Raw genomic sequence first — 18,230 nt, 5'->3', positions numbered from 1 at the left:
AGGTATTTTCCTATTATTAAATCTATTGTTGCTCAAGCCTTCAGCCCCAGCTGGAGCCCTCCTGTATAAACCAGTTAAGATACATCTCTTCAATATCTTATTCTTTACTTTAACTAAGTTCCTGGTTGCCTAGAAACTCTCTAAAAGACCTGGATTTTAATTTTTTCTCTTTTTTTATATATTTTTGCCAACTGTTAGTTAGATAACAGATTAATCAAATCACAGGTGCTTGTGACAGAAACCTGGATGGCAGACTCAAAGCTGGGGCAGTGTTTGTTTCCTGCATCCCAGCAGTGTCAGACTCCACTGACGACCTTGCTACCAGCAACTTTCCACAGCTATGGAAATTGCAGATGATGTCTGCTTAGATCAAGAGCAATAACTGACAATTATTGATTATATCATCACTGGACAGAACAGATTTATCTGTGCTATCAGTTTCTGTAATTAGCAGGACATGCACTTCCACTTTGCAGGATTATTATATCACATTTTTATATTAAGATAAATCAAGCTGTCTAGTTTAGATCCAACTTTAGAATGTTTTGCTGGACCTTCTGGACACCTCAAACACACCTTCTGCTGCCTCAGACACCAACCACATTTACAACTCCCATCCTCTGTCAATGCCATAAACATTTTTTAAATAATCACCTGCTGTGTTCCGAGTCAGCACTGGTGACAGCAGAAGACAGAACAGCAGATTTTCCCCCTGATATTCAGCAGCACAACAAACAAAGGCACCAAAAAGAGTTCTGGCTGTGCTTTCCTCACCTTGCTCTGTTCTTCTGCTGTTTGGTGGGAATGGATCACCTTTACTTTGGGGGATGTGAGTTCCGCGTGCGTGGCAAGCACATTTCTCTCCCTCTCAGGATTCTTCATAGAGGAGCACAGAGAGAAATGAAAGAGAAAACAACTTCTATTTCTGCTCCTTGTTTTCCCATGTGGAATGTGTTTGGAGAATTGTTTCCCTGGGGTGATTGCTGGGTTGGATTCTGGTGAGGATTGTTTGAGCCTGGTGACCAATCCAACCCACCTGGGGCTGGGCTCAGAGAGGGGCACGAGTTGGGAGGAGTTAGAGTCAGAGAAAGTAATATCAATTTTAGTATCTTCCTTTTATATAGTGTATTAATGTATTTTAGCATAGTTATAATAAAGAAATAATTCAGCCTTCTGAATTGAGTCAGACATCAGCATTTCTTCCCATTAAGTTCACCTGCATTTACAATACACGTGTTAATCTGGGCACCAGATGTGGGAAGGATCAGTGAGCAGAGATGTTTTCACACAATCACCAGGTTGGAAAAAACCTTCAAGATCAAATCAAACCCAGCCCTAACTCCTCAACACAGCCCTGGCACCCAGTGCCATATCCAGGCTTTGTTAAACACCTCCAGGGATGGGGACTCCACCACCTCCTTGGGCAGCCATTCCAGAGCTTTATCACTCTTGCCCTTGAAAAATTTTCCTGATATCCAACCTAAATTTCCCTTGGTGCAGCTCGAGGCTGTGTGCTCTGGTTCTGTCAGCTCCTGGAGAAAGAGCCCAGCCCCTCCTGGCCACAGGCACCTCTCAGGAGTGACAAGGTCACCCCTGATCTCCTTTTCTCCAGGCTGAGCACCCCCAGCTCCCTCAGGGGTTCCTCACGAGGTTTCTATTCCCTCTCCAGCCTCGTTGGTTTATCAGCAACAAGAGGAGAGAAGCTGCCAGGAGCAGAGGGGCTGATGTTTGCCCCTGGAATGTTAACCTGAGCAGGTCCTCAGAGGAGCTCAGGGCCACGTTTTTGTCCCACAGGAGGATGGTACAGCCAGAAACCTGCATGGATCCCAACCTTCCCTCCTCAGCAGCCACTTCTACAGCTAAAATCTCCCAACAACCTTTCAGCTCAAGAGGTTATGACAAAAAAGTTGAGATAAAACTAAATATTCCTTCTACTCCCCTGCAAAGAAACCTCCAGCAGTCAAATATCCCAGCTTCTAATTAATCCTGCTGTCCCTGCTTTTCTAGCTGAATTAAAGCCTAAACAAAACAAGAGTTTAGGTGACAAAACAGCATTTGCATCCTTCAAAGCCACTCATCCCTGCTGTCACTTGTTCTTGAAGGTATAAATTCTACCTCTTTTCTAACCAAAATAGTTTTTAGAGATAGTAAGCAAGAGCTTTGTAAGATCAAGTGTTTTTAAAAGTACCTTTAAGTCCCTTTAAGGGACTTGGAAGTCATTCAGAAACAGGTAAAACTAAATAAGAGTGACTTCATTTCCATTTAATTTTCTATTTCATCAAGCTTAGTTTATTCAGGTCTGATTAATTAATGTCTACAATGAGTTCCAAAAATATAAAACACTACATAAATACTAAGTAATAATAGAGTACTTAAGGAAAAGCTCATTTGTTAATTTGCATGGAGTTTTAGGAATTAGCATTTATTTATTTATTTCCCCTGTGCAAGCAGGCCCATCCAATCCCTTTTAGCTTTTTTAGTAGAAAATACTTTGGCAGCTACAGGACGATGGATCTTCAGGTATTTTATGTGTTCCAGCTCACAGAAAATTGCTGAGACTGGTTGTTTCAATTACAGGGAGCTCAAGGAGCTGGGGAAAACCTTCAGAAAGGAGGTTCTCCTTCAATATGAAAATCTGGTTTCGTTTCTCTCATTAATGCAAAATTTTTATTTATTTACACATGCAGAATTTGCTGAATAATGCCATAAATAAAACTGAGATTTATTAGAGGAGGATCATTCAAATTGAAATGGATAACTTGGGAATTAAAGAAAATTTTTGCTTTGCAGGATTTCCTAGCTAACTTCTCCATTATTTCTTTTCTGGAAAGAAATTTTTCCTTCTTCATGCCACCGTGCTGCACTTTTTCATGCCAGTGCTGATGCCATTCCCTGGAACACCAGGAATTGGGAATCCCATCAAAACATTCCCTCCTGCGAGTCAAGCACTCAGTGTTGTGCTCAGACCTGAAACTCTCAGAGGAACTCTGTGTTTTCATCTGTAAATACTCAGTGCTCCCAGTGAAAGGGTGGATTGAGTATTTATTGAGTAATTGAGTAATTTCTGCCCAGTGCAGTGACAGAGGCATGGAAACTCTGCCTTGGGAATCCTCCTGGGAGCTTTTGAGGGGCCAAAGTCCAGGAACCCCAAACTCTCCTCCACAGACACCAGAGGCTCTCAGAGTGAGGCAGCAAACCAGGCCAATCTTGAGAGGAATGAACATTAAAACACATTTAATTCAGCCAGGAACGCTGGTCCCCAGGAATGTGCTTCTCTGAACTTCAAAGGATGATGTGCACAGTGATTATTTTTTGCTCCTGACCAGGCAATGCGGTGCCAGAACCTGCACCAATTAGTGACTGTTAAACGAAGCAGCACTGAAAGTGCCAAATACAAGGGACAGAAATGCAAATCCAAGCTGTTGTCCCTGCCACTGCCATCAATTCACCAGCTGGCCTTGGGCCGGGCCAGTCAGGGATGTGCACATGCAACCACAAAGGGACAGCCCACGTGAGACCCCATTTAAGTATTAAGCTCATAAATCCACCTAAATAAAACCTTTTTTTTTTACCCCACACTTTACAACAACAAGGTATCAGAGATTAGATCAGCCCTGAATTCAGGTTCAGCCTCAAATTTTATCCAAGAACATTCAGAGAGACTTGAAGTGGCCAACAGCTGCCATAGCTGCAAAGAGATGAAGAAAAACCCTGCAAGACCCTGGCAGAGACAGCAGCAAAGCTCTGAACCAACATTCACAGAGGGCTTTTGCACAGGATTTGCTTTTCCTTTCTATCCATGGTGCTCTGCACCTCCCAAGCTCTGTGTTCTGCACCACAATGCCACATGCAAGATGTTTCTGCACCACATTCTGTCATTTTTATATCTGATTCACCATTACTGCTTGATAATATTCCATCCACACAAGTAGAGTTTTGTTTCATCTCCTACATGCTTAAAAAAAAAAAAAAAGAATAGGAGAAAATTCTCTGTTGGCTTTTCTGCACATAGTATCTTCCCTGTCACTGGGCTGCCAAGTGTAGCCTTTGGCAGTGGGAAGTGGAAATTTAAATTATTTGGAGCCTTGTTTCCATTACAAGCATCTTTCCTTGCTTCTGGTCATGCCAGTGGTCACGCAGAGGAAAACACCAATATTTGGTGGTTATAGGTGGAATAGCAAGAAAATCAGCACAGACCAACTCAGAAAGGAAGGGCAAATGTTCATGAGGAAGCCAGTAAAAAAGAGTGGGTGTTTCTGAGGAAAGTGCTGTAACATCTAGACTTTGGCCAATTCTCTGGTTTTCCACCCGAATTTCCCCACTGAAATCCTTGTTTGTGTGTAAAACTCTGCTACTAAAATTCAGGCCCAAACACAGGTCAAAGGCTCCTCCTGTTAAAGGTGCCTCTGATTTTTGCATATTTGCATTTTAAAAATAAATCATCAGCTTCAAGCTTTCTGCACACATACACCTTAAAGTGATGGATACCTCCATCTTCAGGAAGTATTTTATCCTTTCTGTGCAACACAAACCAAGCCTTTTATTAAATTGCTCCTTTGCAGCTCGCTGGACTATTTGGCTCTTTCGGGGAAAAGCAGAGCAGCAAACAGTCCAGTTGTTTGGTTTAGCAATGAAGTTTCCCACACATGCAATGCTAATTTATTTCATTGAAAATGTCCCCACTATTGGCACCAGCTCCTCTCAGAGCACAGGCGTGGCAGTCCCATTCACAGAGAAAAGACAATGGCTCCAGAGGAGCTATTTCCATGTACCAGGCCAATAACCCACAAAACGGGAAAGGATTTTCACAAAAGGCCCAAAATGGTTTCCAAGGAGCCATTCCAGCACATCAGGTAAATAAAATATTATTGAAATGTATTTTTTGCATTTAAATCGCTTGCAGCAGGTGCATAGGAAGCAGCTTATAATAAAAAGGCTCCCATTCCTGGAATACTAACGAGGATCCACGGAAACATTCAGGAAAAGGGAGCAGGGGCAGGTCCCTACCATGGCAAGGGGAACAATTCCCATAAAATCATACAGGAAGAGGGAGCAGGAGCAAGTTCTTACCATGGCAAGAAGAAGAATTCCCATAAAAAACATTCAGGAGAAAAGAACAGCAGCAAATTCTTACCACGGCAAGGGGAACAATTCCCACAAAAACATTCAGAAAAGGGACCAGGAGCAGGTTCTTAACATGGCAAAGGGAACATTTCCCAAAAAAACATTCAGAAAAAGAATCAGCAACAGGTTCATACCATGGCAAGGGGAACAATTCCCACAACAACATTCAGGAGAAGGGAGCAGGAACAGGTCCTTAACATGGCAAAGGGAACAATTCCCATAAAAACATTCAGGAGAAAGGACCATGGCAAGAGGAACGATTCCCACAAAAAACATTCAGAAAAGGGAGCAGGAACAATTCCCACAAAAACATTCAGGAGAAAGGAGCAAGAACAGGTTCTTGACATGGCAAAGGGAACAATTCCCACAAAACCAGTTAGAAAAGGGAGCAGGAACAATTCCCACAAAAAAACATTCAGGAGAACGGAGCAAGAACAGGTTCTTGCCATGGCAAAGGGAACAATTCCCACAAAACCATTCAGAAAAGGGAGCAGCAGCAGGTCCTTACCATGGAAAGAGGAACAATTCCCATGAAGACATTCAGGAGAAAGGACCATGGCAAGAGGAAAGATTCCCACAAAACCATTCAGGAGAATGGAGCAAGAACAGGTTCTTGCCATGGCAAAGGGAACAATTCCCACAAAACCAGTTAGAAAAGGGAGAGGAACAATTCCCACAAAACCATTCAGAAAAGGGAGAGGAACAATTCCCACAAAACCATTCAGAAAAGGGATCAGCAATAGATCCTCACCATGGCAAGAGGGACGATCCCCACGAAGAGGGTGCGGCTGACGAAGATCTCGGACACCACGAGCTCGCTGACGGAGTCGTCCCGTGGGTATTCCACCTGCCAGGTGATCTGCTGGGCCCCCGCCAGGCTGCTGGTGTTGTCAATCTCAAAATCCATCTGCAGGATCTCGTAGGAGGTCATGTTTGCTCTGGAAAACAAGGCAGAGTTCCCCGCAGCGTCACTGCGATGTTGCCAGCAAAATGGATTTATTTTCATTTCTCTTTCCCACTCATCAGATTTGCCATTAAATTCAACGTGCAGACTTCAGACACTGAGAGACACCCAATTAAAACTGCACATGGACAACAGCAGAACTTTCTAAGTAAGGTGAAACTTCGTCTTTTAGTGTTCCTGAAATGGAGGTATTTTTCCCATTAAACTCAGGCATTCATTCTCTATAATCACAATGAACTTACAGAATAAGCCACAAACCCTTGGAAAAGCATTGCACAGAAGTTGCTAAATTATTTAATATACCATTATTATAATTTTGATGCTGCAAAACAACAGAATATTTGGCCATTCCTCATGTTCTACCAGAAATGAGCCCTTGTGGAGGGAAAAAAAGTCCTTCAAACCCAAACTGGTCTTTATCTCAGTGAAAAAATGGATTTGCAGAAATTATACATGACAATAAATGAGGGGTAGATTATCCCTCTTTTCAATTCATGACAACATTCTCCTCGTCAGTAGTGCAGCCTTGTAATTATATGGCAATCATATATTGCTCATCTGGAAATAAAAGTTTAAAAGTAAAGAAATGGATGTAAATGTACAGCATTCAGAATTGAATTTAAGAATTACTTCTGCTTCCTTTCTCAGCAACAGCTCTTATCACTTTCCTCAGGTCCAAAGCTATGTAAATATAAATAATTAATCCTCAGGTTAGAAAAACAGATCTTGTTTTGTGTTACAGAGAAGCAAACAGACACCAGGATTTAACCAACAGCACTCAATGCATCCACAGCAGGATCTGTTTAGAAATCAGGCCTTTGCTCATCCAAACTTCCCCACAAACTGAGTTGTTTTACAAATCACACAAAGTTTACAGACAAATATTTACAAAGAATACAATTCCTCGCCCAGACTCCCAGGCAGACCCTGCAGTGTGGAGACCTGATGGAGGCCACAAGCACGGCGAGGGGATGGAGAGGCTCTGCCTGCAGAGCCAGCTGCTGCTCCTGATGCAAAATCACCTGACTTGATCAATACTGCTCAAGTTTTGGGGTAAAATCTGAATTTGCTGTATGTCAGGCCGGTGGTACATCCATTGTCTGTGTGTCCCTCCCCAACGCAGCCATTCCAGGAGCTGTGCTCACAGAAGTTTTAGCTTCTGCTGCAGACAACAGAGACTTAAAACATCCTTTTCCACTTCCCAAATGCACAGAGGCAGAATCTGGGTTTGCCATATGTTTCTGAAGGAGAATTGTAAAGGGGGAGAAAAATCTGAGCAGGAATTATTGATTTTCGTGTTTTCTTTCTGACAACAAACAACCTAAACATATGTTTCAATGCCTGGAGGATAAATATTTTCCACACTGACAGAAGATAATATCCACCTCCAGGCAAAACTAGAAGCTATTAAGACATCTTTTGTGTGGCCAACCAGATAACCAGCAAAAATCTTTTAAAATAAATTTTATTACATGATAATAGGGATGTAATTAAACCATTTCTGTTAAAAACATAAACTGAACTTCATTGTTTTTTGTGTACCACCTCCAGCAGTTTGTTTTATCTAAACTGCATAAAATTAATATGCTCACAACACAGAACTAAAATTCAGATATGAGCTTTGCATTAACTATGGATTTACATATTGGGCCCGTCAGGGTGTGTTTAGGTCTGCAATTTCACTCCAGCCTGTTCAGGCCAATAGTTGCCACTCACAAAAGCACCCAGGAGTGGTTTCAAACTGAGAGCAAAACCACCAGTGGAGGATCTGGGTACAGAGACACCAATTCAATGCCAGCTCAGGCTGGTCTGCAATGACAGATCCATTCCATGGGTCCCACTGACTGGAACTTCTTCAATTATTCCTTTCCTGGTTTTCATTTTATATATGCAGAAATAAACCACAACAGGGGTTTGTATCTTATACATAAGCCTTCCTCAGGTGCAGCTACATTAGCAGGTGAATTCAAAGAAAGTTGCATGAACAGGTGAATTCAAACAAAAATACATGAAGAGGTGAATTCAAACAAAACTACACGAAAGGTGAATTCAAACAAAGCTGCATGAACAGGTGAATTCAAACAAAACTACATAAATAGGTGAATTCAAACAAAAATATATGAACAGGTGAATTCAAACTAAGCTACATTAACAGCTGAATTAAAACAAAGCTGCATGAACAGGTGAATTCAAACAAAACTATATGAACAGGCGAAATAAAACGAAGTTCCACTACCAGCTGAACTCAAACAAAGCTACATGAACAGGTGAATTCAAACTAATTTGCATTAACAGCTGAATTAAAACAAAGCTGCATTAAGAGGTGAATTCAAAAAAAGCTGCATTAACAGCTGAATTCAAACAAAGCTGTCCTCCCAGGTCTCGATCCTGGTTCCAAAGAGAATCCTTAGCACCACTTTGAAAACCAACTCCAAATGTCTGCCAGAGGTTTTCTGCTTTGTCTCAGTAGCCAATTATGCAGCATGACAGACAGATGGATATTGATTAAAAAAAGCTCCACTTCTCTCTTGGGCTTCTGCTGCAGGAGATGGCCTTGAACCATCTTTCACCTGCAGAGCCTCCCCTGACTGCACAGCTTTGGCAGAGCAGGATTCAGCTTTCTGCCCTCGTATTCCCCAGCAGGTGAATGAATTTTCTGTGAAATTATGGTCTTCTTTTGTCCTTTTTAGAGACTGAGCCTTGGAGCAATGCCAGCTGCTGTGGTATCTGGGACACCGAGCACCCCACGGATGAATTCACCCTCTTTGTTCTAAGCTTCTTCCCAGGTTACAACTGTAACAAACTCATGATAAAACCTAAAAAGTGAATTCTTTCATGTTCAGACTAGCGCTCACCTACTGGCTGCTGCATCTCTTATCCTACAGAGGTTTCCTGGTAGAAAGACTGGTATTACATTCATAATTCTTGCAATTTATTAACCATCCTCTGTAATACCGTGTGGGAGACCACTGCCTTTTTCTACTGAAATTGATGGAGGTTGCTAAAGTAAAACCAGAGATAAATTAAACCATAATCAAGACCTCAAATGTCAGCATTTACTTATGTCAGCTCCATTAGCTGATAAATTCCCACCCCAACACCTGCATTTAAATGTCTCTCCTGGCTGCATGTCGCTGTCAGGGTTTTTAAAGCCTTGCTCTTGGTGGCCACTGCCCATCTGCAGCTGCCTGCTGGAGACAAAACGCCCCAGTGGGAAAACCCACAAGCAGAGAAGACAAGGGCTGTAACTCATGCTGTTATCAGCCATTAAATCCTGTTAAACCAAACTTTATCCTATCAAGATTTTTCAGCTTTTCCTGGAGACTTATTTCATTTTTCTCTTAAATAAGTTCGCACTCTTGGGGAGAGCCTGATGGAATCCAAGGACTATAAATCACTTCTCCCTTGCAAATCTTTTCTCTCTTTTTAGTTAAGTATTTCTATTGTCCAGTGAAGTTTTTCTCCCGGTTTAGGATTTTGCCAAACTCTAGTTTAGAGAAGCAATAAAAAATAAAAAGTCAAAATTACTTTTATAAAAAAAGATTATTTCCTGCAAGCACAAGGAAAAGACCTTATAATTTTAGGCAGCTGGCATGCTTGCTAATAAGTCCATTTCTATGGAAATGAGTTCATAACTATTAATTTTGCCTGCTCCTGATCTATTCTTGATGAGCCTTTCAAATTTAGAAAAGCGCTTCATGATTCTCTCAATTTGGTAATTACTAACTCCCTTTGATGAATCCAGCCCAGTGTTTCAGACATGAGACATTCATTACACATTTTTCTCTCTGGTGAGAGGAGAAAAAAAAAAACCCCATGGGTCCTTTTGGATTTATTTCTTCTCACAAACTCCTGTAAGTAGGTCCTCTTCTTCAAACGGTGATTTATAATCCTATTTGCGTACCTTCACACTCCTGCCTCTGCTGGGGGCTGGAAGAATGCCCAAATCCTTGAGATTTCTGCACATTTCTCCTGTTGTCTGCCCTCAGACCTGTCTAACGCATCCACCAGGTCCCAAACACACCCAGCACTGGGAGCTGTGGTTGTCACCCCAGCCTGGAGTGGAGTTTGAGCACACAGGGGCAGATCCATGCCAAAGAAAGCCAATTCAGCTCCAAGCAGCTTCAGAATAAAGGAGTTATCAGTGATAGCAAAAGGGTTTTAAAATCATGGGGATTTAGGGTGAAAAGGAAAATTAAGCTTAGTAAGCCCTGAAAAAAAATATAAATACCCATGGTACATGAAGGCCTTGTACCTTGCTAGAACTGCACCTGTGTAGCTAGTACATGATAAATGATATAATTGTTAGATGTGATGATTGTTTAGTAATTCAATATAATTACTGTTTAATTGTAAGAATAATCATGAGGAACTGTGGTCAGGGGCCTAAGAAAGATCACGAGAAACTCATGTCAATGTATACAATAGAACAATATAAGTTTAATAATTAATATGTAAGTTATATAATGATAGAATATAAAATATGTTCAGCTCGAGAGCCATGTGGGAGTCAGATTTGGGTCTGCAGCCCTGATCCCAGAGCTCCCAATAAAAGCACTGCAGATAATGATATCCTGTGATTCTGTGTGCTCCTGAACGCTGACATCAGGACAGGAAAGTGCTGCTAAGTCCCTGAGCTTTCCCAATAGACACATCCATGCAAAGGAGCTGCAGTTTATTTTTACAAAATAACAGATCTCTGTGAGGGTCCAGCACAGCTCTGATGTGAGAGGTTTTAACCAGCACCACGAAATCACCCGGCACTGAAATAACGATGAATTGAATTTGTCTGAGCCCAACATGAATTATTGAATGAATGATACTCTGACTAACATTATGGCAGCAGCAACAGCACAACTGGTCTGTATTTACCTTAAATAAACAAAATTATTCACTATTAAGAAAGATTGGCATTGCTACCCAAGCTGAAGGGCCTGCCCTGTGTGTCTGGGGAGAGAATGAGATGCAGGGTGGCATTTCTGGGCACTGCAGTGCCACACCAGGGCTCTGCTGGCTCCCACTCACGGGTCAGCAGCAGCTGAGTTGAAAAAGTCAGATCCTTCCATTACTGCACTTGGCTATTACAGGAAATCACGAGTTCCATTCACTCATAAAATAATGCTTTCAGTAAATGGCAATTCATTTATGAGCCCACAGCAGTGTAAACAATACCCTCAAAAATGGAGCAGACAAGAGGCATTGGAAAAATTGGAAAATAATACATGTGGGGTATCATGTTGCTTGAGAGTCTTTTCTAGGTTAATAATGGCCAATTCTTACTCTGCCAAATTGTAACCAAACTCCATAAGAATTCAGTGACCTTACATTACCAAGGTACATTATTATTTATAAAATACTTCAGTAAAAAAGGTCTCGCTCCTTTGATCTGAAGAGGATTAATTCTGTAAGTATGGTTTACTGAAGAGCAAACACTTACAAGAGGGGACTTTTGGAAGAGCTCAAGACCCTCATTTCTGCTGAAGCCAAATGAAGCAGCAGATGGCCAGGACTTCTCAGGGAAAATATCCAGACTAAAGGTCCTGACCTTCTCCCCCTGAGGAAATTAAGATCTGAGCAGCCTGAGATGAAGGAAATGAAAGCAAATACCTACCAAGAGCAGTGTGCAGTTTCTGAATGATGAAAATTTGCATATTTGCAGCCCTTCTGCCTTGCTGAGTGCTGCCTTCCTGCCCAGGGCACCTCCAACACCTGGGTGGGATCCCCAGCCCAAAATCCCCACAACAGCTCTCAGAGGGGATGTGACATTCCCATTCTCTGGGCACAGAGACACGATTCTGCCTCTCAGGATTGCACAGGGAGAAGAAGAGAAAACAATCTCTACCTCTGCTCCTTTGTTTGCCCATGTGGAATGTGGTTGAGGATCGTTCACCTGCAGGGATGGCTGGGCTGGATTCTGGGGAAGTTGTTTGGGGTCAGTGACCAAAGGGACCCAGCTGTGGCTCGGGCTCTCAGCAGAGTCATGAGCTTATTCATTAGTTAAATGGGTATGTAAGGAGTAGTACAGTATCTCTTTAATTAGTATATTAATGTAATATGGTATAGGTTTAATAAAGCTATCCTTCAGCCTCCTGATCTGGAGCACACATCATCATTTCTCCCTGAATCCAGGGTTTGACACATTTTTGCTATAAGGGGAAGCTCCTGCTGTTCCACACCAGGCAAAGCATATCAGAGCCTAAACCCTTTTCTCCCAGCATGAATAATTCTGATGAGGCTGTAAGGACACAAAGCTGCTCTCTAACAGAGAACTTGCTTTGTTATCAATGTTTTCCCAAACATTTTTTGGGGCCTGATCTTGGTTTTCTTTCACTGCCATAAAAGTTCACGCTCCTCACAGATGTACAGGCAAAGAAAATGGCTACAGAAGATAAACCCAACCTTCTGAATCCATTAAGAATGTATGGATTGACACAACATGTTTTAATAATCCATTAAAAGCCATAAAAACAACAAGAAAATATTTTTGTTCAAAACACACCACCAAGACCAGGTATTATGATGTTATTTTGCTTAGCCAACATTTTCCCACAACTGAAAACAATAAATCTAGATAATGAGCAAACCTTTTAAGCTCTTCAGCCTCTCCACTGCCAATTCACAACTGTGCTGCTCACTAACAATGTGCAATAACTCCCACTTTATTTGATTTTATCAACATCATCATGACAACCCTGGAGACAACTGAGACAATTGCTTCAATTATTTTTATTTGCTTTCACCCTTGTGACAGTGCACAGAAATGCTTCTGGTAAAAGAGTCCTTAGATACTCTTTAAGCCAACCTTTAACAAAACAACTTTTAGGGCTGAACTCGGGATGGGGTAATTGGTGAGATCCACTGGTAACGCTGCTGGGACTGGGAAACCATTTGTACCTTTGTCATGACTCTCCCCTTTAGGAACAGCATGCAATCTTTTGGGGCTTAAAAAAGCATTTTGATTGCACTGGAATCTTTTTCTGATTACTATTTAGAACTTCTTTATTGCTGTGTTGTGTATTTCTTAAAATAAAGTTCTCTGTCAGGAGGAAGCGTCTTGTTGGGAAACAACAAACACAGTGAGAAACTGGGGCCAGGCTTTAGCTGATGTTGGAGGCAAATACAGAGGGAGCTATTGTTGTTTAAAAAATAAGAATGATTTTGTGATGAAAGACTTCTGCTGAAACCTATCCAGTCAATAAATATCAACAGCCCAAATGGTGCTTATAATTTTTCCGGAACTATTGAGAAATCCTTACATTTTTACATGCCATAATCACGTGGTCTATTTCCAACATTGCTGTGAAAGCAGCTTAAATATATCAAAAAGCAGGGATGAATTTTTAAATAAGCAGTGATTGAAAATTAAAGATAATGAATTCAGTGACATAAGAAGCTCTTGGCAGTGCAGGAACTCACTCACAAAGAGCTCTGCAGGCTCTCCAAAGGTCTTTAAAAGAACCAGAGTGCAGCTCAGGGAGCCTGATGACCCAAGGCATGGGGAACTTCAGCCAAGCTGACAACATTGCACCTCAGGGAAAGCACAGGGGAGGGACAGGGGCATCCAGAGGTTCCATGAGATAGGAAATATTCCCTGGGAATCCCTGGAGGCACTGGGCTGTTGTCTTAGGTTATAATAATGGGATGTATTCCATTACCACCTCGAGCTGCAATTCCATTTTTTTTCCCTTATCTCGTGACTCAGAAATAAGTCCCTCCAAGAAGACCTGCTCTTTTAGCCACAGAACTAATAACATCACAACATTCTATTGTGAGAGGCTCCACCAGAGGGAGGAGCCAAATGATGCCATCAAGGATCTAAGCGGGGTTGTGCAGACAGCAAATAAATCTCATTTTCCAAGAGGAACAGCTGAGACCTTCTCTACACTGGACCTCCAGAGGGAAACTCCATCAGTCTCATATCTGCCACCACTGCCCCAGCAAGTGTCAGGTTGGATCTCTGACTCTGTCAGTGGTTCTTCTTTTGTGCTGTTGTATGTATTTGGTTCTTTGTTCCCTTTTCCTAATAAATTGTATTTCTGACTTAGAGCCTCTCACCGGTTTTGCTTTTCAAAACCAGGACAGCTGTCCATACTGCCACCACACAGGCAAACACCTGAGATTCCTGTCTGCTCTTAACAGCTCCTCCATGGTCCCCACAGCAGGCAGGAGCTCAGCACAGCTCCATCAGAGCCTTCCTCACAGCCATGAAATGGGAGCAGCACCAGTTTCATTTACCTGTGCCTCCTCCAGATGAATTGTGAGCCTCAGGAGCGGTGCTGCGTGGCAGCTCCTGGATGTGCACTCACTGAGGCTCTGGAGTTTTGTATTTAGCAATGCTCACAACTCCTCACCTTCCCAGGCAGAGGTGGGACCTGGGGCAGGTCAGCTGGAGGCTCCCCAGCAGCTCAGACCCCAGCTCCAGCAGGATCCCTTGCCATTTTAAACACTTTACTATTTTAATGTGACATCAGCATAGGTGATGAGACCTTTCCCTGTGCACCAATCCCATGAGAAAAGAAAAGCCCTGCCAGAACCAGGAGGAAGTTCCTTGCAATCCAGTCACTGTTTTGATTTCAGAATTACCACTGAGGCTGACAGCTGAACCTCCTTGGGGAGGAAAATCAGCCAGAGGGGATCTAGAGATGCAAATTCCCCAGGCAGGGAATTTCTGAATGGAAGCAGGAGGGAGCCAAGCTGCAGCCTGTGGCAGAGCACACCTGAACTGCTGCAGGATGCAGGGACAAATGGGGCTCTCCCCGTGAGCATTCCAAAAGTCTTATTCAACACTTAATTGAAAAATTTAAAAAATTTGCAATTTAATCATTTGCTCAATGGGCAGACTGTGTAAATGACTAAATAACAGAATGACAATGGAAAATTAAAAACCAGTCCATATTTTTCTCTCTATAGCTTGCTAAAGCTGCACAGAACTCATAGGTCCGCTGTAGAAGATGCTGTGATGCCATCTGCATTAAATAATTTTAGAAAAAAATCAAAATAGGGGCATGGCAAGAATTATTTTATTCCTCCTACATTCTCTCCAGCTCCAAACAAGTTTAAGCACCTGATGAACTGGATTTGGCTCTCCTTGAATCCAGTGTACTCTTAAATGGAGAGGGAATGTGCAGGGTGTCCTGTGTCTAAGAAATACCTGTCCATGGATAATAAATACCTGTCCATGGATAATAAATACGTGTCCATGGATAAAAATACGTGTCCATGGATAATAAATATGTGTCTATGGCTGAGAAATACGTGTCCATGGCTAATAAATACACGTCCATGGCTAACAAATACATGTCAATGGCTAGGAAATACCTGTCCATGGCTAATAAATCCATGTCCATAGCTAGGAAATACGTGTCCATGGCTAGGAAATACATGTCCATGGCTAACAAATACATGTCCATGGCTAGGAAATAGATGTCCATGGCAACATCCTCCAAGCAGGGAGGGCAGGGAGCAGGGCAGCCCATTAACATCAACACAAACGGGACCTCCTCTCTCCCCACTTCCCTGACAGACACATGGTGTGCACAAAATTGTTTTATTTTAAAGGCTGATAATGTTGTTTTACAAATGAGTTAAGCCCTTCCTCTCGCTGTTGGTACCCACTGAACAGGCAGTAAAAACATGAAAGTGAAACTGGCACAGAAACATCCGTTTCTCATGTTTTAATTAATAAGCAAGATTAATTTATCCAGCTGAGCAAACACAGGGTGGCTCAGGGTCTGCATTCAGAGTATGAACAGAAAGAACATCTGCAGTAAGTCTCTGAACCTCTGTCCTCTGAGCTTAAAGTCCTGATCTTCACACCAGAACTAAAAACACTAGATAAGCAAAGAGTTCCAATGTAAGTCACCCCATTAAAAAAAATATTTTTATCCTAAAAATGAATATGAATTTTCCTAGACATGCAAAGATAACTCCAAATAACAAAATGCAGAGGGGTGGATTTCATATTTCTCTTTTTAAAAATCATTCCACAGTTATTTTTTAATGGCAGAAAAGTAAGGTCAGCACCACAGGCACCCTGTAACATCTCCAGGTCACCTTTCCAAAGGCACACTCACAAGACAACAATTTCCCACCACAGTGACAGCTCAAGGGGAGCTGCTGGGACATTGCTCAAAGCCAAGGTCACCCCCCGAGCAAATGAGTGCAGGCACAAGTAAGGAACAAGTGAGGATCATTCACTCAGCCTCTGAAAAGGAATAATTAGAAAGGAAAGGGGAGAACTGGTGTTCCACCCAGCCTGTCCCACCCATTGTATGGTAAAAGCCAAAACGTGATCCCAAAACTTCATTTAGGGGAATTTCTCCAGCAATGAAGCCTTTAACAGCCTGAGATGGGGTGGGGTGAGTGTCCCAGCTGAGCATGTGGGGAACCATCCCACCAAGGACATCCCATCCCTCCTCTTCCCAGAAAATGACCCAAAATGGCAAAATGACCCCGAGTCAGCAGTGACAGAAATCCTGCTGTGGTGGGTGTGGTGTTCCATTGCCTCCCACTGTAGCAGTCACACAATTTGGGCATGGTTTTGCTTTTTCACTTTTCCTCGCTACTATCAAAAATTTCACCCAAGCAAAAATACCAGCTGTCACAAAGAACAAAGAGACAGATAAAAGGATTTCTAGAAAAAGAAGGCAGGCTCCTGTAAACACTGCAAATCATGCTAAGCTACGTAAAATATCCCCAACATCACGGGTTAATGCAAAGCAGAATGTACAAAACCATTCTCCTTCTATTGCTCTCTTTCCTGAATCTCTTCAGGATTTCATCATCTCTTCCCTTCTCCCGCCCCCCTCCCAGCTCCCTTCCTCCCCAGACAAGAAGATGCTCAGCCCTGGAAAATTGTTGAGCTGAAATCCTTAGATTTTGTCGAGGCCTGGCATTCTTTGGACAGCTGTATTTACACCCCTGGCTGCTGGGTAGTCATGCTGGAAGCAATTAGCTTTCATGCTTTTTCAATATTGCCTTTCAAAAACTTTGAGATCCCTCATCTCTGTCGATTTAAATGTAGAGAAGCACGGGGAAAAAAGAAAAAAAAGAAGGAAAAAAAGAGTTCATCCATATGCTGAGCTCCTTTAGTCTCATTCAAATGCAGCAACTTCAGCTCCCCAGCACCTAATGAATGCCACCACAGCCACAGAGATGCTCAAAGGCCTTGAAAAGCATCACCAAACACTCAAAGGCAGCAGCTTCCAGCACTGCTGGTCCAGGGAAGGTTCAGCAGCCATCCCATGGAGCAGGACAGGTCACCTTCCAGCACTCTGTGGAGTTTAACAACACTTTCAAGTGCATCCTTTATTTTTTCTAAGAGGAAAATCTGTCACTGCTGGGCTATTTAAAAAAAAAAAAAAAAAAAAAAGGAAAAAAAAAGGAATGGAAAGAAAAAACATAAGAGCGTAGCTAAATGTATACTGATTGCAGTAATTGCATCCATTCCTCTGCTGGAAAGTCTTGTATTGTATTTCTAATATGTGCTGATAAGTGCATTCACAACATGATTAACTGCCTCCAGACAAGAATGGCTATTATGTTTAACAGACTGATTAGCAAGTGACAGAGCTGCAAACTGTACTCCCTGTAAATTGGCTGCTTTTAAATTACAGCAACTTTTTTATGGTTCCATTTTTAAAATGCAATGGCTTGTTACACATGTGCAACGTAAATTCCTGTCTGACAGTAAGGAATAGAGGATACTGAGCTTTCAACTTTTAATCTCCAGATCTCAATTACATTGCTCGTTTTCTTGTTAATTACACCAAAACCTGCACTGTACATGGCTCTCATCAGGCATCATCTCATTTTCAATATTGGTCTCTCCAAACCTACCCTTCAACACAGGGACAGTGATTTCAGTCCTTCTCTTCCCAAAGTTCTGCCTCGTTTTTGCTGGTTTTGTAAGCTGATAACTAAGATGAGTTTCAGTGCGTTATTCCCAGGTTTGATTAATTCCCATTTTCACAGCTCCAGGCAGATTTCCATGGACTCCCAGAAGCCCCAGTGAAGGAGTGCAGGCTCTGTCCCTGCTCAGCTCCTGGAACTGAATCACAAATCTCAAATCCTGCTCAGTTCACATGGCCACAGCGTGAGGCTCATCCCTGCCACAGCCAGGACTGCTCCTGCTTCAAGAGAA

General features: G+C 42.3%; 1 protein-coding gene across 1 annotated transcript in view; it reads right to left on the bottom strand.

Annotated features, from left to right (window-relative positions):
- The window catches only part of TMEM132B (transmembrane protein 132B), a 223,336-nt gene that overhangs the window by 62,578 nt on the left and 142,528 nt on the right, over positions 1–18,230 (bottom strand). Inside the window, exon 4 of the mRNA XM_031506201.2 lies at positions 5,876–6,062. Within this exon, the coding sequence (XP_031362061.1) occupies positions 5,876–6,062 (187 nt within the window). The remainder of the gene's footprint in view (positions 1–5,875; positions 6,063–18,230) is intronic.

The sequence above is a fragment of the Lonchura striata genome, chromosome 18, assembly GCF_046129695.1.
Source record: "Lonchura striata isolate bLonStr1 chromosome 18, bLonStr1.mat, whole genome shotgun sequence".
Taxonomy (NCBI): domain Eukaryota; kingdom Metazoa; phylum Chordata; class Aves; order Passeriformes; family Estrildidae; genus Lonchura; species Lonchura striata.
The sequence above is the reverse complement of the archived record's forward strand: the minus strand, read 5'-3'. Positions and strand labels throughout refer to the sequence as shown.